This window comes from Bufo bufo, chromosome 1 (genome assembly GCF_905171765.1).
Source record: "Bufo bufo chromosome 1, aBufBuf1.1, whole genome shotgun sequence".
NCBI classification, from domain to species: Eukaryota; Metazoa; Chordata; class Amphibia; order Anura; family Bufonidae; genus Bufo; species Bufo bufo.
In genome coordinates, this window is record NC_053389.1 from 277,864,317 (window position 1) to 277,888,750 (window position 24,434).

Here is a 24,434-nt window from a genome sequence, read left to right on the forward strand (position 1 = left end):
ATACAAAGAACAAAAAAATAACTTAGACAACCCCTTTAAAGATTTAAATCATGTCCACCTTTCCCTTCTTTCTTAAATGCTATGCAAATGAATTTCTTTGTTTCTTGATAAGTTTTATGCTTAAAGGGTTTTTCTGAGATTTTAATATTGATGACCTATCCTCGACATAGGTCATCAATTATCAGATCGGCAGCAGTCCTACTCCTAGCACCTCCTCCTATCCCCTGTTTGAGGGTGCCGCGGCAGGCCTCCTTACAGCTTACAAAGCACAGCACCGTGGATAGCATCTGTGCTTAGTATTGCAGCTCAGCCTCATTCACTTGAGTGCCATGTAACTGATGAATGTGACGTCACAGGCTTAGGAAAAGGCCGCTGTGCTCACAAGAGTGCCGTGGCCTCTTCAAACAGCTGATCAGCGGGAATCTTTGGATTCAGTCCCCAACCAGATACTGATTACCTATCCTGAGGATAGGTCATCAGTATTAAAATCTCTGACAACCCCTTTAACACCATGCACCATTTTTGTGGCCCATCTTTGGACCCGTTTTATTTTATTAATAAAAACTACAGCCTGTCATGCAAAAAAGAGCCCTTTTTGGTCACCTCGGCTCCCAAAAAATGGAATAAAAAGCAATCACATATTTACCAAAGAAGTACCATTGAAAACTTTTCCCAGAAATATCAGTCCTCGCACAGCTTCATCAAGAAAAAAATAAAATAAAATGACTCTTGGAAAATCATTTCAGCAAAATATTCCAAAAGCTAAATGGCATTCCTTCCATTCTGAGACCCGCTGTTTTGCAAACAGTTTATCATAGTTTATGACCACTGTGACATGGGCACTACTGTGTGGAGGAGAAAATATATTATTCTTCTGTTTTCACCAAACAGAACTGGTCTTTAACTATGTTACTGACTATTTTGTCAGCGCTGGTCTTTTGGAAAACCCAGTGCAAGGATCTGGTAGCAACAGCAGGAGTGGAGAGAGAGAAGTCCACTAGTACAGGCCAGGTCTTTCACCATCAGATGGGTGCAATCAACTATCAAGTGTTCAGTCCCTTAAAGAAGTTGTCCGGGTTCACAGCTGAACCCGGACATACCTATATTTTCACCCAGCCCCAAGAGTATCAGAACATTTCATGCTCCAATGCTCTCCCTTGCCCTGTGCTGAATCGCGCAGGGCAAATGCATTTTCAGGAGATCCGGTAACGTACCGGGCTCTCTTTAGGGCTGCCAGGCAGAGGCTTCCGGCCAACAGTGAGCCTGGTGACATCACCGGCACTGATGGGAGGAATTTAGAGCTGCCCTTGCCTGTAAAACAGCTAGAGCAGCACTAAAGCCAGCCCATCAGAGCTGATGATGTCACCAAACACACTGCTGGGCGGAGGCCTCCGCCCGGCAGTGTGTTATTATAAATATAAAATATGCTCTGATGCTCTTATCAGGGGGGGCTGCCTGGGTGAAAATATGGGTATGTCCGGGTTCAGCTCTGAACTCGGACAATCCCTTTAAAGGCTATGTACATCTATGGGGACGATTTTTTTATTTTTGCATTTTGATCTAAAAATAATTTTTTTCAATTGGTCTTTATTAAAAATGTGGAACCCTTCTCTCTGTACAGCCTTGAGATTCTCTAGTAGCATGCTGTCTGTTTTCATTCTGTTCCTCAGGCAGCTCAGCTGACGGCTCCTTATCTCTGATCTCTAACCTCCTAAACACTTCTTATAGCTCAATTCCTATCTTACTGATAAGAATGTGGCTTAAAAAAAGTCTTTATGACCTTTTAGTAATCTGAAGCTAAGGGTCATTAGATGACTGGCACAAAGTGAAAGTATGCTTCACACAGCTAGACAAACAGTTTAGGCTACTTTCACACCTGCGTTAGGTGCGGATCCGTCTGGTAACTGCACAGACGGATCCGCACCTATAATGCAAACGCTTTGATCCGTTCAGAACTGATCCGTTTGCATTACCATGAACAAAAAAAAAAAAAATTATATATATTTTTTGTTCATGATAATGCAAACGGATCCGTTTTGACTTTACATTGAAAGTCAATGGGGGACGGATCCGTTTGAAAATTGTGCCATATTGTGTCAACTTCAAACGGATCCGTCCCCATTGACTTACATTGTAAGTCTGGACGGATCCGTTTGCCTCCGCACGGCCAGGCGGACACCCGAACGCTGCAAGCTGCGTTCAGGGGTCCGCCTGCTGAGCGGAGGACAAACAGTGCCAGACTGATGCATTCTGAGCGGATCCGCATCCACTCAGAATACATTAGGGCTGGACGGATCCGTTCGGGGCCGCTTGTGAGAGCCTTCAAACGGAACTCACAAGCGGAACCCCGAACGCAGGTGTGAAAGTAGCCTAACCCTTTGCAACAGAACAGCTGAAATTTTTTAATAAAGACCTATTGAAAATATATATATATATTTTTTTTTGTCTAAAATTAGTAAAATGCAATCATAAAAAAAATTACCCCAATGTCACACTGTGCTCTGCAGATTTTGTACAGGCTGCTATACAAAAGCACAGTTAAGGTGACAGTTAAGGGTTCCCACGGCGGGATGTTCAAGCTTGTCCAGGGCCAGAAGCCTGGACAATGTCTGCTGTGGAGTCTAGAATCTTCAGGGTAAGCAGTTTATCTCCACAGGGCATCTATTCACACATGCTTTCAACACTGGAATGCCTTTCAATCATATTTATATATTTTTTTCCTCCACTTTAGCTGGTGTTTCTTTGTGGCGTTGTGTTAGCTGCATGTGCACTCATCAATGTCTAGGCATCCACTGTCTCTACACTGAATCTTGTGTCTTTCTGCTTTCACAGCTATCCACGCATTGACTGTCTGCAGACTGTTCTAACTCCTCCTCTCTATGGGGAGAGGTATGCAGCCCATTAACTATTATCTGCCTTTTACACAATAAATGCAGTTATACCATAAATCACACTTTCAATCTTTTTTCAGCATATGTATGAAAATTGCACATAAAAACCTGTTTGCAGAGAAACCTCATCCATATTAGAGGGAAACTGCACTTTGAGCCCAGCAAAGATGATTCCAAGCAAATCTGACATCACATATGCTGTATTGCAGTACTATGAAGAAGCTTCAAAACAGTTGGGGTGCTTTTTCAATTAAATGTTGTAAAAATGAAAAATTTAAGGGGATATCTTTACTTCTGAGGCCTGTGTTTCAGACAAGTGGCACACTATGGCCACACATATGGGATATTTCTCAAATTGACAGAACCAAGGTTTGTTTTTCTGTTAAAATCAGTGCCTTAGACTTGGAGTGGCAGGGCTCATGCACGACTGCTGCTCCATGCAAGCTCCTCCTAGCCACAATCTTGCAAGACTGGGAACCTCTGTCCTGGCAGTCAGTGGAGGTCCTAATATCTAAGCGATATGTGAAAAATGCTTCAGACTGGAATTCCTCTTTTAGTTCTATCTACCAGTGACTCATTACATTGGATCTCTCTGTAGGTGGTTTTCAGACAAATTATAATTTGAAATAAAAATTTATCGAGTGCCAAGATAAGCATATTACCCTGAAATCTGGTTACCATAACTTCCTTGGTCCGTCATCCAGCTTGACCGCAATATAATTGTATCAACCTACATTTAGAATTTATCCTATAACATATGTCAAAGACACAAAGGGAGTTTTGGAATATATGAAAAACCTATCCAGCTATGTCTAACACAATGTAATTATTTACATAAAAAATCCTTCTTTGTAAAAAATACAAACACAAAACCTAAATACCACACAATTTCTTACAAATACAGAATGTTTCTCACGCATTTCATGAAGTTCTTGGCATTATTAAATAGATATCTATTCTTTGGTGCCAGGGAGTGCGGATTCCATAGGACAGTATAACTACATGAGTTTGATCCTCCTCCTCCCATCCTTCTGCTGCTCTTCTGCTGATCACAAAATATTACTGGATTAAATTTTAATCCAAAATCTCCTACTGGTCCATAATTTTCAGGGGTCAATGGAAAATATGTTTGGTTAATTGCAAAATTTGTAGGGTTGCTCATGGAAACCTTAGAGGTGTTGCAGATATACAGCCAGGTCCATAAATATTGGGACATCAACACAATTCTAACATTTTTGGCTCGATACACCACCACAATGGATTTGACATGAAACGAACAAGATGTGCTTTAACTGCAGACTGTCAGCTTTAATTTGAGGATATTTACATCCAAATCAGGTGAACGGTGTAGGAATTACAACAGTTTGCGTATGTGCCTCCCACTTGTTAACCCCTTAAGGACGCTGCCTTATTTCACCTTAAGGACCAGGCCATTTTTTGCAAATCTGACCAGTGTCACTTTAAGTGGTGATAACTTTAAAACGCTTTGACTTATCCAGGCCATTCTGAGATAGTTTTTTCGTCACATATTGTACTTCATGACACTGGTAAAATGAAGTAAAAAAAAAAAATACCAAATTTACCAAAAATTTAAAAAAATTTGCAAATTTCAAAGTTTCAGTTTCTCTACTTCTGTAATACATAGTAATACCCCCAAAAATTGTGATGACTTTACATTCCCCATATGTCAACTTCATGTTTGAATTATTTTGGGAATGATATTTTATTTTTAGGGGATGTTACAAGGCTTAGAAGTTTAGAAGCAAATCTTGAAATTTTTCTGAAATTTTCAAAAACCCAATTTTTAGGGACCAGTTCAGGTTTGAAGTCACTTTGCGAGGCTTACATAATAGAAACCACCCATAAATGACCACATTCTATAAACTACACCTCTCAAGGTATTCAAAACTGATTTTTCAAACTTCGTTAACCCTTTAGGTGTTGCACAAGAGTTATTGGCAAATGGGGATGAAATTTGAGAATTTCATTTATTAGCCTAAATTTCCATTTTAACCCATTTTTCCACTAACAAAGCAAGGGTTAACAGCTAAACAAGACTATATCTTTATTGCCCTGACTCTGCCGTTTACAGAAACACCCCATATGTGGCCGTAAACTACTGTACGGCCACACAGCGGGGCGTAGAGTGAAAGGTGCGCCGTTTGGTTTTTGGAAGGCAGATTTTGCTGGACTGGTTTATTTACACCATGTCCCATTTGAAGCCCCCCTGATGCACCCCTAGAGTAGAAACTCCATAAAAGTGACCCCATCTAAGAAACTACACCCCTCAAGGTATTCAAAACTGATTTTACAAACTTTGTTAACCCTTTAGGTGTTGCACAAGATTTTATGGAAAAAGATACAATTTCAAAATTTCACTTTTTTGGCAGATTTTCCATTTTAATATTTTTTTTCCAGTTACAAAGCAAGGGTTAACAGCCAAACAAAACTCATTATTTATGGCCCTGATTCTTTAATTTACAGAAACACCCCATATGTGGTTGCAAACTGCTGTACGGGCACACGGCAGGGCGCAGAAGGAAAGGAATGCCATACGGTTTTTGGAAGGCAGATTTTGCTGGACTGTTTTTTTTTTTTTTATTGCGTTCACCGTTCGGGTAAAGTAACATGACCTTTTTATAGATCAGGTCGTTACGGACGCGGCGATACCAAACATGTGTAGGGAATTTTATTTTTTTCATTTTTAATCAGTGATAAATGTGTTTTTTGATTTTTACTTTTTTTCACTTTTATTTACTTTGTTTTTTACCCAGACCCACTTGGTTCTTGAAGATCCAGTGGGTCTGATGTCTGTATACTACAGTACAGTACACTATATAGTGTTTTGTACTGTATTTTACTTACACTTTGTCTGAACAGATCTATGCCTTTAGCACAGATCTGTTCAGCACCATGGACAGCAGGATGCCTGAGAAGGCGTCCTGTTGCCATGGGAACCTTCCCCGTCTGCTCAGTTGTGGCCACAACTGCGCAGACGGGTAAGGAGGGGAGCTCCCTCCCTCTGTCACCCCATCCTGTCTGGTGGCTGCAAAGGCACAGCAGCCCCCCGATTGGAGAGGGAGGGAGCTCCCGACTGTTAACCTCTGCTTTTACATACTGCAGTCCGTACGGACCGCGGTATGGAAAGGGTTAAACGGCTGACATCGCATCACAGATGTCAGCCGTTTATACAGGTGTCAGCAATGTGCTGACACCCTGGTATACCCACTGGCCACCAACGATAATTCAAGGGGAGGCGGGCGGGGGATCGCGATCCCGCCTGCCTCTCGCACCGCCTGCCTCTCGCACCGCCCGCAACCCCCCTGTACCTCCCGTTGCCATAAAATCATTCAGGGGTGCAGGGGGGGTTGAAAAAAACGATATTTTTGGCATATAAAGTTTCTGATCCCGCTGAAAGCTCAGCAAACCGCAGGTCTGAATTGACCTGCGGTTTGTTGCGATCGCCGACATGGGGGGTTCACGGGACCCCCCCGCGCATTTAGCAGAGGTGCCTGCTCAATGATTTGAGCAGGCACCTTGTTCCGATCACAGCCGGCCGGGCGGCAGTGATCGGAACAACACATGACGTACCGGTACGTCATGTGTCCTTAAGTACCAGGACATCATGATGTACCGGTATGTCATGTGTCCTGAAGAGGTTAAGGGGCCAAAAATAATGGGACAATTGGCTTCTCAGCTGTCCGTGGCCAGGTGTGTGTTATTCCCTCATTATCCCAATTACAATGAGCAGATAAAAGGTCCAGAGTTCATTTCAAGTGTGCTATTTGCATTTGGAATCTGTTACTGTCAACTCTTAAGATGAGATCCAAAGAGCTGTCACTATCAGTGAAGCAAGCCATCGTTAGGCTGAAAAAACTAAACAAACCCATCAGAGAGATAGCAAAAACATTAGGCGTGGCCAAAACAACTGTTTGGAACATTCTTAAAAAGAAGGAACGCACCGGTGAGCTCAGCAACACCAAAAGACCCGGAAGACCACAGAAAACAACTGTGGTGGATGACCGAAGAATTCTTTCCCTGGTCAAGAAAACACCCTTTACAACAGTTGGCCAGATCAAGAACACTCTCCAGGAGGTAGGTGTATGTGTGTCAAAGTCAACAATCAAGAGAAGACTTGATGGGAAGAGTATGGAGAAGGAAAGGAACTGCTCATGATCATAAGCATACCACCTCATCAGTGAAGCATGGTGGTGGTAGTGTAATGGCGTGGGCATGTATGGCTGCCAATGGAACTGGTTCTCTTGTCTTTATTGATGATGTGACTGCTGACAAAAGCAGCAGGATGAATTCTGAAGTGTTTCGGGCAATATTATCTGCTCATATTCAGCCAAATGCTTCAGAACTCATTGGACGGCGCTTCACAGTGCAGAAGGACAATGACCCAAAGCATACTGCAAAATCAACCAAGGAGTTTTTTAAGGGAAAGAAGTGGAATGTTATGCAATGGCCAAGTCAATCACCTGACCTGAATCCCATTGAGCATGCATTTCACTTGCTGAAGACAAAACGGAAAATGCCCCAAGAACAAGCAGAAACTGAAGACAGTTGCAGTAGAGGCCTGGCAGAGCATCACCAGGGATGAAACCCATTGTCTGGTGATGTCTATGCGTTCCAGACTTCAGGCTGTAATTGACTGCAAAGGATTTGCAACCAAGTATTAAAAAGTGAAAGTTTGATTTATGATTTTTTATTCTGTCCCATTACTTTTGGTTCCTTAACAAGTGGGAGGCACATATGCAAACTGTTGTAATTCCTACACCGTTCACCTGATTTTGATGTAAATAACCTCAAATTAAAACTGACAGTCTTCAGTTAAAGCACATCTTGTTAGTTTCATTTCAAATCTATTGTGGTGGTGTATAGAGTCAAAAATGTTAGAATTGTGTTGATGTCCCAATATTTATGGACCTGACTGTAGATGGTGCAGTTGATGCATCTGCAATTTAGGCACTGTAATTTGGCCCTATGGAAAATTGTAGAGCTCTTCCACCACAAGGCCTATGAGGCTAAGTGGTAGGCACCCACATGAAACAAAAGAGCATAAAGCTAGCCACTCCACTATTTGTCACTATCAGACTTGACAGAGGTGCTGCCAGCATCAGAACCAGCAGTTATGGGCAAGCATAATACTGGAAGGTATGCTGAAGTTATGCAGATAGGGAATGCAATATCTACTTGTTTCACATCCCTTACTTATATCTATCTCTCCATCCCCACCTACTGGACTCCAGACAGTACATATCTCCTATATCCCCTGGATCTTAGGAAATATTACAAACTGGAGACTATTAAATATTACCAACTCTCATCCCTACCTACTAGAATCCAGGATTAGTAACTACTCCAATTCCCAGGTAATATTAACTTTCTCCATTAACTAGGCATCTGGGAATATAACTCTTCACAACAGCTACATACTGGAGACCAAGAAACCCAACCTTCACTTCTTCATCCAAAATTGACCACCACAGATTACACATCCCCAAAATCAGGCAACTGTTACCACTTACAACAAGCAGTGCATGTTGAATGCACCACTGACTACATGAAATGTGACATTGCCTGCACAATCAGGGACCACATTCTAGACGTAAGACTTCTGATGGACAAGTTGTATGTGAGGAGTGGACCGATACCACTGATATCATCTTATGGTAGAGTTTATACTGCACAAAGGCATCAGAAAAGACCACTGGAGTTCATGTTATTTCTCTTCTATAAGTCTATAAACTAAAGGTATACGAATACGCAACATTTATTGCAAAAATTTCAGAAAGTTTGTTCCACATATGAGAGCACCCCCCCCCCCCCCCCCACTGAGATGAATCAGATGCAATCTGCAATGTGTAAACATACCCTTAAAGTGACATTAAATGATGTATGCTGCTTCCTACATTCTACAATATGTGGACTTCTGAGGGCCAGCTCCATAGGATCACTACAGCTAAAGGATTTATTTGTCTTCTTAAAGGGCTTATACTACAGTATATCATATTAGTAAACGTTTCTGTCTTGTTTCCAGAAACATTGTCACTCTTGTCACACACTGTGCTATTAACTTTAAAATGGCTGAGCTGCAATACCAGATATCACTTATGGACAAGGGTGGCACTGTCCTCTCCTAGGACCTCTTTAACTCCAGTGTATCAGTCTCCAAACCTTATGTTATTTGGGACTCCTTGGAAAGTACCTAGTGTTTGAGTTTAGTAAGACTCGCTGTTCCGTGCCATTAATTCACATAGGATAAAGATGTGGTCACGTTGGACATTGTCCTATTGACGGCATTGTAGGTTAATATTTTCAAGCCACTGACTTTATGAGTGACCAGTCTAGGATACTGTCTGAAAACAGCCAGGACCAGCCAGCTGTAGACAAGTAGCTTGAGTGCAGAGATACATAATTAGGATTTTGACATTCCTTCTTTATTCGTTATAAGCTAACAGCTTGTATGACATCTCAGATGAAAGCTTTTGATTTATTCATGGGCGGGATTGCACACATCCCTGCCCTGACCTTGTTAAAGAAGACCAGTCAGTAGGCTGCACACTAGAATCAGACACATACCGAAGGGGAATCTCAGCAGGTGAGTACAACCTAACCCAACCAAGATGATCCTGAATTCTATTACAATATTACTTCCTATTAAGCCTTCTACAAGAAAAACAAATCTTTAAAGACCTATAAAGCAAAAGCATTAGCACCACGGTGTTATTTTATTACTTTTGTGATATTAATGTTCATTTTAACTTTACGTTTTCATGACTTAAAAAAACATTTAATGAATGTTTCTTTTTCTCAGTTTGATATTGTTTTATTTATTGGTTTATTATATTTGTTTTCTTAGTTTGATAACTTTTTACTTTTTAGTTTTAATATATTTTTCTGTGGGACAGCTTTTTTTAGTATTAGTTTTATTATACTAAGTATGTTTTTTCCTATATTGTCAACTGCAACATATTATAAATCAAAAGGGTATTCCCTGGATTTGCAGATGCAGTTTAAGATACCGTGTTTAGAGCAAAAGTACTCCAAAAGTACAAATAAAGGAACACATTTTGTATCCAACCCTGTGTTTAGCTCATAAACTGCACCAAAAATGTACACGTGTGATTTCAGCCTCAAAGTCAGATATGTAAGGGTCTTTCAGCTGGGACTCCCACTGGTTCTTCTACTTCATTTAGATTCTATATACTATTTCACAGTATTCTGTGTCTTCTTATACATTGTCATTATATTTTATGCATGGCAAAGGCATAAAAGAGCAAAGTCCTACATGTAATAATGAAATCATTTTAATGTAACTGTAATTTAAAGGGGTCATTCACTGTAGTCTGGTTTTGATCATTGTGACCTATGTGACCGGTTCCCTGACAGATCTCTACTGATTACCAGACTGGTAGCCCCTGTGATCAGCTTTTATTGTCAGGGAAGGTCCATGGGTCATTCCCAGTGAAATAAAGCATTACTGAAATCATGCACTTTGCAGCTCTTCTCCGTTCTGGCTAAGAGAGGTTCTGATCATGCCCCCACCTCCCTTCCCCTTTAATTCCATATGGCCTAAAAAGGGGACTTGGAAAATGGTTGTCTAGTATACAACCCCTTAAAGGGAACCTGTCACCTTCTTTAAACCCCAATAACCAGATGCCAATTCTGCTTACACTTATTATCTAGTTAATGAGCCCCAAATTTTTTAATTGTCGACATGTTCCCACCCTATATGTAAAATAACTGAGATGAGTCCTTCTTTCTTTGGGTTACCAGAAATGAGTTCAGCATGCTTCCAATTTCCCTGCATAGCTGCTTCCCCAAGATCTTGATTGACATGCGCAATGTGGGGCTCATCAACTAGATAATGATAAATATAAGCAGAATTGGCTTTTGGTTGTGGGAGGGTAAAGCGGGTGACAGGTTTCCTTTTAAACTTAAGGTCAAATGAATACATGGATATCTCATTCTATTGGATTTTCATATACTGAGTGTGTGGTAAGCCACTGATTCACACAGTACACTCTCAGCATTGCACCATTATACTGCAGAGAGACATAATAAGAATGACAGATCTGTCAGCAGCAGCTTGCTGGCAGTTTCCACCTCCTATATTTTTAAGCAGACAGTACAAAAGCTTCAGGCTGGGTCCACACATGACTAGCTGCGGATTTGCTGTCGGGGATCTTCATGTGGCAAATCTGCAGCATTGTACAGTACCGGCAAAGTGAGTTTTTTGGCAATTCTACTTCACATGTGGTAGAAAAAATGCACAGAAGAACCTGTGGTACGGATTTTAAATGTGCAGCATGTCAATTTATACGGATACGGATTTCACCCTTTCCAGTGCAAAGAATGAAATCTGTGACAAAAACACACCATTCATTTCGTTTTTTCTACTGCGGATTACAAGCAGAAATGCTGCAGACTTTCTGCCGCAGAGAATCCGCAGCTAAACAGTCATGTGTGAACCCATCCTCAAAGTGTTTAGGTAGATGTCTTCATGAAGGATTGCTTAAAAAAAGAAACTTGTGGCAGTGTAATGGTAAAAAGATGGTGGGGGAAGGGAGGTGGGTGTCTGGATTTCATCATAAAGGAAGACATTTTGCTAAAAACATATTATAAACGCATGGTGGAACAAGTTTTCGTGCAGTTTTCGATGCTTCACCGCACCAAATCCACATTTTGTCATGGATTTTGATGCAGATTTGCCTAAAATCAAATCTGTACTGAAAATCCGCACAAACAATTAAAATGCTGTGGATTTCAAAATTTGTACTGCAGGTCAGTTTCTGCATGGAAATTTTTTTCCCACCACATACACAGGATTTTATGAATCTCATCTAGTTAGCTGGTACTGTATTACACCGGATTTTCTGCACGAAAATCCATGCATAAGGATTTGATCAGTGATTTCTAACAGTGATTTTGAGCCAAAACCAGGTGCGGCTCTAAACACAGAACAGGTGCAGATCTTTCCCTAAGGCTGGGTTCACACTTGAGCGTTTTACAGCGCGTTCAAACGCGCTGTAAAACGCTCAACACATGAAAACCAATGCTTCCCTATGGCCCTGGTTCTCACTTGAGCGTTTTACAGCGCTGAAAAACGCGCTGTAAAGCGCCCTACGCTCAAACAAGTACTTGAGCTTCTTTGGGGCGTTTTGACGCGCGTTTGTGGCCATAGGACATTGCAGTCAATCACACAAACGCGCGTCAAACGCGCGTTTACTACTGCAAAAAACGCTCGTCAAAAACGCGCGTCAAAAACGCGCGTTAAACGCGCATATCAAAAGACGCTCAGGTCTGAACCCAGCCTTATACCTTATCCCTGTGGAGGCTCCAATCCTGGTTTTGGCTCACAGCCACTGATGGAAATCACTGACCAAACACTGACGTGTGAATGAGGCCTCATGCACACGACAGTTGTTTTTTGCGTCCACAAATTGTGCGTCCGCTAAAAAAAACGGATGCGGCATCCGTTTTTTTTTGGATGATCCATTTTTTTCCACAGATCCCTTGCAATAAATGCCTATCCTTGTCCGCAAATGTGAAAAAAGTAGGGCATGCACTATTTTTTTTGCTGAAGGGAAAGACGGACAACGGACGCGGAACACAAACGGATGAACTATCAGCATTTTTTTGCTGACCCATTGAAATGAATGGGTCCCCATCCTATCCGCCAAAAAAAACGGAACGGAGGTCGAGAAAAACAACTGCCGTGTGCATGAGGCCTGAGGCTTAATATGCACTATGTGCATGTAGCCTCAAGTGAAACTGCTATAATTTACCATTTGGCCCCTTTCACACGAGCGAGTATTCCACGTGGGTGCAATGCGTGATGCGAATGGAATCCGGACCCATTCATTTCAATGGGTGTGTGTACATAAGCGTTGCTTTTCAAGCATCACTTGTGTGTTGCGTGAAAATCGCTGCATGTTCTATATTCTGCGATTTTCACGCAAAGCTGGCCACATAAAAAGTGAATGGGGCTGCGTGAAAATCGCATCGCATCCACAAGCAGGTTGCTAAGAGATGTTGTTTGCAATCATTACGTTTTTTATCACTCGCGTGCAAAACGCATTGCTCCCGCGCGATGAAAACTGAACGCGATCGCAAACAAACCTGAATGGACTTGCAAAATCGCGCAGTTTTCACTGAACGCATCCGCAACGTATCCGGACCTAATCCGAGCATTCTCATCTGCAAGGGGCCTTAGGCAGAGTGAGAATATGCATTACGAATCGGGGATAATCAGCAGCGGGGAACTAAAATCCCCTATAATGGCCTTTATGTACAGTCAGGTCCATAAATATTGGGACATCGACACAATTGTAACATTTTTGGCTCTATACACCACCACAATTGATTTGAAATGAAACAAACAAGATGTGCTTTAACTGCAGACTGTCAGCTTTAATTTGAGGGTATTTACATCCAAATCAGGTGAACGGTGTAGGAATTACAACAGTTTGCATATGTGCCTCCCACTTGTTAAGGGACCAAAAGTAATGAGACAATTGGCCTCTCAGCTGTTCCATGGCCAGGTGTGTGTTATTCCCTCATTATCCCAATTACAATGGGCAGATAAAAGGTCCAGAGTTCATTTCAAGTGTGCTATTTGCATTTGGAATCTGTTGCTGTCAACTCTCAAGATGAGATCCAAAGAGCTGTCACTATCAGTGAAGCAAGCCATCATTAGGCTGAAAAAACAAAACAAACCCATCAGAGAGATAGCAAAAACATTAGGCGTGGCCAAAACAACTGTTTGGAACATTCTTAAAAAGAAGGAACGTGCTGAGCTCAGCAACACCAACAGACCCGGAAGACCACGGAAAACAACTGTGGTGGATGACCGAAGAATTATTTCCCTGGTGAAGAAAACACCCTTCACAACAGTTGGCCAGATCAAGAACACTCCCCAGGAGGTAGGTGTGTGTCAAAGTCAACAATCAAGAGAAGACTTCACCAGAGTGAATACAGAGGGTTCACCACAAGATGTAAACCATTGGTGAGACTTAACAGGAAGGCCAGATTAGCGTTTGCCAAACGATATCTAAAAAAGCCTTCACAGTTCTGGAACAACATCCTATGGACAGATCAGACCAAGATCAACTTGTACCAGAGTGATGGGAAGAGAAGAAAATGAACTGCTCATGATCCTAAGCATACTACCTCATCAGTGAAGTGAAGCATGGTGGTGGTAGTGTCATGACGTGGGCATGTATGGCTGCCAATGGAACTGGTTCTCTTGTATTTATTGATGATGTGACTGCTGACAAAAGCAGCAGGATGAATTCTGAAGTGTTTCAGGCAATATTATCTGCTCATATTCAGCCAAATGCTTCAGAACTCATTGGACGGCGCTTCACAGTGCAGATGGACAGTGACCCAAAGCATACTGCAAAAGCAACCAAAGAGTTTTTTAAGGGAAAGAAGTGGAATGTTATGCAATGGCCAAGTCAATCACCTGACCTGAATCCCATTGAGCATGCATTTCACTTGCTGAAGACAAAACTGAAGGGAAAATGCCCCAAAAACAAGCAGGAACTGAAGACAGTTGCAGTAGAGGCATGGCAGAGCATCACCAGGGATGAAACCCATTGTCTGGTGATGTCTATGTGTTCCAGACTTCAGGCTGTAATTGACTGCAAAGGATTTGCAACCAAGTATTAAAAAGTGAAAGTTTGATTTATGATTTTTATTCTGTCCCATTACTTTTGGTTCCTTAACAAGTGGGAGGCACATATGCAAACTGTTGTAATTCCTACACTGTTCCCCTGATTTGGATGTAAATAACCTCAAATTAAGGCCCCATGCACACGACCGTTTTTTTTTGCGGTCCGCAAAAACGGGGTCCGTAGGTCCGTTATCCGTGTCAGTTTTTTCTACCGTAGGTCTTCCTTGATTTTTGGAGGATCCACGGACATGAAGGAAAAAGTTGTTTTGGTGTCCGCCTGGCCGTGCGGAGGTGCCGCACCTGAGGGGTTAATTGTGCGTATCATAGCCCCCTGTAAGAGATCGGGTGCTGCCAGGCAGCAGGGGGCAGTCATGTACACAGTTCGTAGTATATTCTAACTTGAAGCGTCCCCATCACTATGGGAACGCCTCTGTTAGAATATACTGTCGGATATGAGTTTTCACGATCTAACTCAAATCCGATGGTATATTCTAACATAGAGGCGTTCCCATGGTGATGGGGACGCTTCAAGTTAAAATATACCATCGGATTGGAGAAAACTCTGATCCGATGGTATAATAGGGACTCCTGACTTTACATTGAAAGTCAATGGGGGACGAATCCGTTTGCAATTGCACCATATTGTGTCAACGTCAAACGGATCCGTCCCCATTGACTTGCATTGTAAATCAGGACGGATCCGTTTGGCTCCGCACGGCCAGGCGGACACCAAAACGACTTTTTCCTTCATGTCCGTGGATCCTCCAAAAATCAAGGAAAACTGACACGGATCACGGACCTACGGACCCCGTTTTTGCGGACTGCAAAAAAAAAACGGTCTTGTGCATGAGGCCTTAATTTGAGGTTATTTACATCCAAATCAGGGGAACAGTGTAGGAATTACAACAGTTTGCATATATGCCTCCTACTTGTTAAGGAACCAAAAGTAATGGGACAGAATAAAAATCATAAATCAAACTTTCACTTTTTAATACTTGGTTGCAAATCCTTTGCAGTCAATTACAGCCTGAAGTCTGGAACACATAGACATCACCAGACAATGGGTTTCATCCCTGGTGATGCTCTGCCAGGCCTCTACTGCAACTGTCTTCAGTTCCTGCGTGTTTTTGGGGCATTTTCCCTTCAGTTTTGTCTTCAGCAAGTGAAATGCATGCTCAATGGGATTCAGGTCAGGTGATTGACTTGGCCATTGCATAACATTCCACTTCTTTCCCTTAAAAAACTCTTTGGTTGCTTTTGCAGTATGCTTTGGGTCATTGTCCATCTGCACTGTGAAGCGCCGTCCAATAAGTTCTGAAGCATTTGGCTGAATATGAGCAGATAATATTGCCTGAAACACTTCAGAATTCATCCTGCTGCTTTTGTCAGCAGTCACATCATCAATAAATACAAGAGAACCAGTTCCATTGGCAGCCATACATGCCCACGTCATGACACTACCACCACCATGCTTCACTTCACTGATGAGGTAGTATGCTTAGAATCATGAGCAGTTCATTTTCTTCTCTTCCCATCACTCTGATACAAGTTGATCTTGGTCTCATCTGTCCATAGGATGTTGTTCCAGAACTGTGAAGGCTTTTTTAGATATCGTTTGGCAAACGCTAATCTGGCCTTCCTGTTGAGGCTCACCAATGGTTTACATCTTGTGGTAAACCCTCTGTATTCACTCTGGTGAAGTCTTCTCTTGATTGTTGACTTTGACACACACCTACCTCCTGGGGAGTGTTCTTGATCTGGCCAACTGTTGTGAAGGGTGTTTTCTTCACCAGGGAAATAATTCTTCGGTCATCCACCACAGTTGTTTTCCGTGGTCTTCCGGGTCTGTTGGTGTTGCTGAGCTCAGCACGTTCCTTCTTTTTAAGAATGTTCCAAACAGTTGTTTTGGCCACGCCTAATGTTTTTGCTATCTCTCTGATGGGTTTGTTTTGTTTTTTCAGCCTAATGATGGCTTGCTTGACAGCTCTTTGGATCTCATCTTGAGAGTTGACAGCAACAGATTCCAAATGCAAATAGCACACTTGAAATGAACTCTGGACCTTTTATCTGCTCATTGTAATTGGGATAATGAGGGAATAACACACACCTGGCCATGGAACAGCTGAGAGGCCAATTGTCTCATTACTTTTGGTCCCTTAACAAGTGGGAGGCACATATGCAAACTGTTGTAATTCCTACACCGTTCACCTGATTTGGATGTATATGCCCTCAAATTAAAGCTGACAGTCTTCAGTTAAAGCACATCTTGTTTGTTTCATTTCAAATCCATTGTGGTGGTTTATAGAGCCAAAAATGTTAGAATTGTGTCGATGTCCCAATATTTATGGACCTGACTGTAGATGGTGCAGTTGATGCATCTGCAATTTAGGCACTGTAATTTGGCCCTATGGAAAATTGTAGAGCTCCACTTGGCCTATGAGGCCAAGTGGTAGGCACCCACATGAAACAAAAGAGCATAAAGCTAGCCACTCCACTATTTGTCACTATCAGACTTGACAGAGGTACTGCCAGCATCAGAACCAGCAGTTATGGGCAAGCATAATACTGGAAGGTATGCTGAAGTTATGCAGATAAGGAATGCAATATCGACAAAATTTTATGGGCCCCCCTCCCCTCCCGGATTTCCTGTGTGTGTTTTGCGGATCCACGAATCCGCAAAACACGGACACCGGCAATGTGCGTTCCGCATTTTGCGGACCACACATCGCCGACACTATATAGAAAATGCCTTTTTTTATCCGCAATTGCGGACAATAATAGGACATGTTCTATTTTTTCGGGAAGGCAATTGCGGACCCGGAAGTGCGGATCCGCAATTGCGGATGCGGGCAGGACATAGTGTATCTCCATAGAAATGAATGGGTCCGCAATTCCGTTCTGCAAAATGCAGAACGGAATTGCGGACGTGTGAATGGACCCTTACCCCTACACCATGCAGTACAGAATGCATTATAAAATCCATACCCCATGCCATACAATATACAGTATAGTTCATACACCATGATGTACACAGTATAATCCATACACCATGCCGTACAATATACACAGTAACCCCACAGTGTAGGTGTTATACTGTATATTGTATGGCATGGTGTATAGATTATACTGTATATTGTATGGCTTGGTGTATGGATTATTCTGTATATTGTACCGCATGGTGCAGGGATTATACTGTATACTGTAGTCATCTATAGTGCCAGGTGCGGACACAGACAGCAGAGGGCCCCTGTGCAAAAAATGTGCCTGGGCCCCCACCCCCATGCCAAATTCTCAACCTAACCTATTCTATTCTAACATTACATACAGCAATACAAAACATACAGGGTAAGGCTATTTTCACACCTGTGGCAGTACGATCTGGCCACCTAATCCAGCAGAAAATGCAAGGAATCGACTGGACACAAAGCACAGCGTGCAGCGGTTTATGTCCCGCTGATTCTCTGCATTTTTCCCAGATTGTGGCTGGATCTCTGCCGTACCCCATTATAGTTAATGGGGCTGGCCGGCATTCTGTCTGCATCCAGCAGTGCCGGATCCAGTGAATTCTCAGCTGGAACAGCCGCCAGGATCACTAACGCAGATGTGAAAGTAGCCTAATACAGCGCCACATACCTCTTATATCCAGTGACGTCTCCTCGAATGTAGTTGTTCTCTTTCTTCATCTTCTCCATTCAGACCAGACCGCCATGATATTTTCTTTCAGCCATCTCATGTCTCTGCAGAGTTTGACAGACATCTTAGTTTCCTACTTTTCCATCACCCTCCAATTAACATCCCATCATCCACCCCCAATATTGAGAAGCTGTTCTCCCCAAAACTATACTGCAAAAAGAACTGTGCTAAGCTGATGCTGTGCCAGGGTGCCCCCACAGTAATGGTGCTCCCAAAGTCCCAACAATAGTAATTATCTCTTTGCCAGAGTGCATTTAGTAGTAATAGTGCTCCTACAGTAATTGTGTCCCACAAGTAATAATGCTCCCATAGTCCCCCAGCTGTAATAAAGCCCACCATAATGCCCCGATAGTAATAATTCTCTTTATAATGTGTGACAGTAGAAACCCCCCTATAATGTGCACAGTACAAAAAATGCCCAGTTGTGTGGCAGTAAAAAAAGAAATACCTCCTCTTAGTGCAACCAGTAGAGCCAATGTCCCCAGAGTGCCCTCATATGTTCCAATGACCCGTACTGTGTGCCACTACAAAAAACACTTAGTGCCACCAGTTGAGCTTAGGTGCCCATAGTGACCTTATCATTTGTGCCAGTATAAAATACTCCTATATAGTCCCCCCAGAAGATGCCCCCATAGTGCTCCTTCCCCGTCTCCATAGTGCCCTCCATAATGTGGCACTATAAAATGCCCCTATAGACTGCCCCACATAGATGCCTCCATAATGCTCCTTTCCTCCCTTCCCCATAGTGGCATCAAAATGGATGCCAGTATTAAATGCCCCTATATAATGCCCTCATAGTGCTCTTGTCCCCCACTTCTCCATAGTGCCCACCTATAATGCGTGCCAGTATATAGGGCCCCCAGTAGATGCCCCCATAGTGCTCCTTCCCCTCTTCTCCATAGTGCCCCCCATAATGTGCCAGTATATAGGGCCCCCATAGTGCTTCCCCTCTTCTCCATAGTGCCCCCCCCCCATGTTGTGCCAGTATATAGGGCCACCATATGGCTTCCCCTTTTCTCCATAGTGCCCCCCCCCATGTTGTGCCAGTATATAGGGCCCCCATAGTGCTTCCCCTCTTCTCCATAGTGCCCCCATATTGTGCCAGTATATAGGGCCCCATAGTGCTTCCCCTATTCTCCATAGTGCCCCCCCCCATGTTGTGCCAGTATATAGGGCCCCCATAGTGCTTCCCCTCTTCTCCATAGTGCCCCCATATTGTGCCAGTATATAGGGCCCCATAGTGCCCCCCCATATTGTGCCAGTATATAGGCCCCCCATATTGTGCCAGTATATAGGACCCCATAGTGCCCCCCCCATATTGTGCCAGTATATAGGGCCCCATAGTGCTTCCCCTCTTCTCCATAGTGCCCCCCCATATTGTGCCAGTATATAGGGCCCCCCATATTGTGCCAGTAGATATGGCCCCAATAGTGCTTCCCCTCTTCTCCATAGTGCCCCCCCATATTGTGCCAGTATATAGGGCCCCCCCATATTGTGCCAGTATATATGGCCCCAATAGTGCTTCCCCTCTTCTTCATAGTGCCGACCCCCCCCCCCCCATATTGTGCCAGTATATAGGGCCCCCACCCCCCTTCTTGCCACAGTATAGTATAAAATTAAATAATAAAAACAATAAACTCATATACTTACCTCCATGCTGCTGTCAGCGATGCGATGCAGGCCTCTTCCGGCCTGTGTCACGCTTTGTACGGCTCAGGCGGCTTGATGATGTCATCGCTCCGCCTGCACCGGCCTCTGATAGGCTACAGGCTTAGTGCCCCCAGTGGCGTAGGGCCCCATAGCCATTGCTATGGCTGCTATGGCGATCCCTACGCCACTGCATTGTGGTGGTGTATAGAGCCAAAAATTTTAGAATTGTGTCAATGTCCCAATATTTATGGACCTGACTGTATATGATCCAATGTTCTGTTCACAGCAGAACCGAATTTCTTAGAACAATGATGCTAACCGTGGGCTGTATGAAGTCCCCATGTGTGACCCCTGGGCCCCAGAGGAAGGAAAGTTCATTTGGTACATCTGTCTATCCTAAGTTAATGACCAAGCACAGAATTGTACAGTTTTATTCTCACTCAAAAATGGTACTAGTGTGCTGCTAGTGCCATTGTGCTAGTGTGAGCAGAACAGCACAACAACACAAAAATGTTTTTTTGGGACAATCCTTTCAAATGTCATGTTGAATTTAACATGGTTATCAAGTCCCATAGGACTGTCGAAAGTGTCCCTTTCAACCCAATGGTCTCCCACCACTATACGTAGGTAACTATAGTTGAACACACCCAGAATAAAAAATATATATATATAATTCAACAAATACAGATATGTCCTCTTTTCTCATATGGTGCAAAAGGAATATCCTTTTGGCATACGCCAAGCCAGTGGCTTCAATATATTTTTTTTCCACTGTTTGGAATAGAATAGTAGATTGTGCTGTTTCATACAGAGGCATTTAGTAAAAAATTTATATTGTACCACATATTTTTTTTATTTTTTTTTAGAGCATGTACCACTGTATGCCTGAGTGGCTTAAATCAGAGTTTTCTGTCAGACGTATATGTCAGGAAATACTCCCGATGAACAGTGCATTTGGAAAGTCTTCAGACCCTTTCACTTTTTTCACAGTTTATGTTGTGGCCTTGTGCCAAAACTTAAAAAAAAATTTAGTTTTCCTCCTTCAACCTCCATTTAATACTTCATAATGAGAAAACGAAAACAAATTTTAGACATTTTTGCAAAGTGAAAACTAAAATGCATGGACATACTGTAAGTAATCAGACCCTTTGCTATGACACTGGAGCCTCCCAATTCTCTAGATCATCTTTGAGATGTTTCTACACTTTGGAGTCCACCTGTGGTAAATTCAGTTGATTGGACATGATTTGGAAAGACACAGTCCTGTCTATATAAGGTCTCACATCTGGGTGCGGACCCATTCATTCTCTATGAGGATAGAATGGATGCGGAGAGCACACTATGTGCTCTCCTCATCCCCATTTCCGGAGCGTGCCGCCGAATCTTCCGGTCCGCGGCTCCGGAAAAAATTGCGGACAAGAATAGGCATTTCTATGGGGTGCCGGCCGGGTGTATTGCGAATCCGCAATGCACTACGGACGTGTGAATGGACCCTTAAATGGAAGAAGTTTGGAACAACAAGAACTCTTCCTAGAGTTGGTGGTCCTATCAAACTAAGTAATCAGGGGAGAACGGCCTTGGTAAGAGAAGTGACCAAGACTCCAATGGTTACTCTAGCTGAGCTCCAAAGATCTTGTGTGCAGATGGAAGAAACGTTCACACGGTCAACCATCAGTGCAGTACTCCACCAATCCTGGCAAAGCACCACTACTGAGCTGGCACTAAGGAGGCATTGCATCATCTCACCCAAATTCACTTGAATTGGGCTGTTTTGCTGTTCTTTTGCACAATGCCTCCGGGAGGGGAGAATAAGGGTTTCAACAGTTAGATCCCAGTGATATGCCATCAAATGCTTAGATAGGAATCACTGTTTAAAGGGATACCTGTCAAAAAGTGATATTTTCCTAAACTCAGTGGGAGTCATTCATCAAAGAACAGTGTTTTAAGCGCCTCCAAAGGAGGCGCAGAGCTTATCATGAATTAGACCCGTCATCTGGCAGTCCATGCGCCTAGATTGAAATCTACTCCAGTCTATTGTTGGAGTAGATTTCAGTCATCATTTGTACCAGGAAACTGGCATAAATGATGAATATGCTCCACCCGGCTCCACCACTCTCCAGTGGAGAGGGTGGCATAGAAATGCCAGGTGACCTAAATTTAGGATCTTTTGTGACTTTTCTTTATGCCAGTGTCTGTCATAGAGGTCATTATAGCTTACCCCAATGTTTTTTGTTTTTAGAATTTTTCACTGTTTTTCTTTTTAATTTCGGCAGTGCTATACCAATAATATTATCCTTTTTTTAAAGTCAGAGATAAAATTGCTATACAGATAGGTTATAATTTACTGCTGTTGTGAGGGGAAGCTATTATCTGCTGCTATAATAGTAGAGTAGCAGAATTGGGATAAAAGTATGACAACTCAATTTTTCTCTTGATTGGCCTAGATATACACTGCCTGTCCAAAGAAAAAAGTCGCCACCAAAAAAACAGGTCACGCACTCTAATATTTCGTTGGACCGCCTTTAGCTTTGATTACGGCATGCATTCGCTGTGGCATTGTTTAGATAAGCTTCTGCAATGTCACAAGATCTATTTCCATCCAGTGTTGCATTCATTTTTCACCAAAATCTTGCATTGATGATGGTAGAGTCTGACTGCTGCGCAAAGCCTTCTCCAGCACATCCCAAAGATTCTCAATGGGGTTAAGGTCTGGACTCTGTGGTGGCCAATCCATGTGTGAAAATGATGTCTCATGCTCCCTGAACCACTCTTTAACAATTTGAGCCCAATGAATCCTGGCATTGTCATCTTGGAATATGCCCGTGCCATCAGGGAAGAAAAAATCCATTGATGGAATAACCTGGTCATTCAGTATGTTCAGGTAGTCAGCTGACCTCATTCTTGGAGCACATTCTGTTGCTGAACCTAGACCTGACCAACTGCAGCAACCCCAGATCGTAGCACTCACTGCCCCCACAGGCTTGTACAGTAGGCACTAGGCATGATGGGTGCATCACTTCATCTTCCTCTCTTCTTACCCTGATGCGCCCATCACTCTGGAACAGGGTAAATCTGGACTCATCAGACCACATGACCTTCTTCCATTGCTCCAGAGTCCAATCTTTATACTCCCTAGCAAATTTAAGCTTTTTTTTCTGGTTTGCCTCACTGATTAGTGGTTTTCTGAATGCTACACAGTCCTAATCCCTTGAGTTCCCTTCGCATTGTGCGTGTGGAAATGCTCTTACTTTCACTATTAAACATAGCCCTGAGTTCTACTGTTGTTTTTCTTCGATTTGATTTCACCAAATGTTTAAGTGATCGACGATCACGATCATTCAGGATTTTTTTCCCTCCACATTTCTTCCTCGAATACGATGGGTCCCCACTATCCTTCCAGTTTTTAATAATGCGTTGGACAGTTCTTAACCCAATTTTAGTAGTTTCTGCAATCTCCTTAGATGTTTTCTCTGCTTGATGCATGCCAATGATTTGACCCTTCTCAAACAGACTAACATCTTTTCCACGACCACGAGATGTGTCTTTTGACATGGTTGTGTAAGAAATGAGAATCAACTCATTGCACCAGTTGGGGTTAAATAACTTGTTGCCAGATGAAAGATAATCGTCCACGCAGTAATTATCCAATAGGAGGCTCATACCTATTTGCTTAGTTAAATCCAGGTGGCGACTTTTTTTTTGGACAGGCAGTGTATATACCCACAAAAGAGCATTCCCCTTTTCAGTATAACGTATGATGCTCTAATTGAGTCACTCATCCCCTTCCCTCTCTGGTCACAGTGATGGTCTGATTGAGAAAGTCAAGTGAAGCCGTTTGCTGTGCTAAAAGTCCAAACAAAGCAGGAAGTTAAAAAGCCAGGACAGGAAGTAGAAAACATGGAGTGACTTCAAATAATCATATTCAGAAAACCATATTCACATATAGGCTGTTAACATGTGGGAAAAATTGATGGTACAGTCCCTTTGAATATATGCATTTGATACGAAGGGTGTAACAAGCTTTATTCTCTTTCTTCCAGATTTGACATAAGTCAAGTTTTGAGGAATTAAAAAATAACTTGACTAAACAAAGAGGAACCATTACTGACACTACAAGAAATTGTAACGCAGATCACATGAAAACAGAAGACGATCTGGTACAACTGGTATGGAGCAAGTTGCCTGCCTGAAAACTGTGTTGATCCTGATTACTGCCCCTTATCTCCTATTTATAAAGGGGATCAGCTCAGAAAAGCTCTTCCACAGTAGGGATCATTCAGACCTTGAGCTGCAAAATCATCCACAAGCTGATGCAATTCTGAGCCCAGAGGCTGCACAGGTATGGTTGTTAGAGCTGGAGAATGTCTAAAGTATTGGAATACGTAATTTAAAGGGAATTTATAAACTATGGGATTTATCAAACTGGTGCAAAGTAAAACTGGCTTAATTGCCCATAGCAACCAATCAGATTCTACCTTTCATTTTTCACAGCTCCTTTGGAAAATGAAAGGAGGAAT

At 42.7% G+C, this 24,434-nt stretch overlaps 1 protein-coding gene across 2 annotated transcripts in view; it reads left to right on the forward strand.

The window, feature by feature from the left end:
• Nucleotides 1-24,434, forward strand: part of LOC121007699 (matrix metalloproteinase-21-like) — an 88,047-nt gene that overhangs the window by 50,749 nt on the left and 12,864 nt on the right. Inside the window, exons 1-2 of one of the 2 annotated variants that reach the window (XM_040439816.1) lie at nucleotides 9,279-9,495; nucleotides 23,958-24,256. In XM_040439816.1, the coding sequence (XP_040295750.1) occupies nucleotides 24,086-24,256 (171 nt within the window). In that variant the 5' untranslated portion in view covers nucleotides 9,279-9,495; nucleotides 23,958-24,085. Of the gene's footprint in view, nucleotides 1-9,278; nucleotides 9,496-23,957; nucleotides 24,257-24,434 lie in introns of those variants that run through there. The other variant, XM_040439824.1, reaches the window with a different exon arrangement.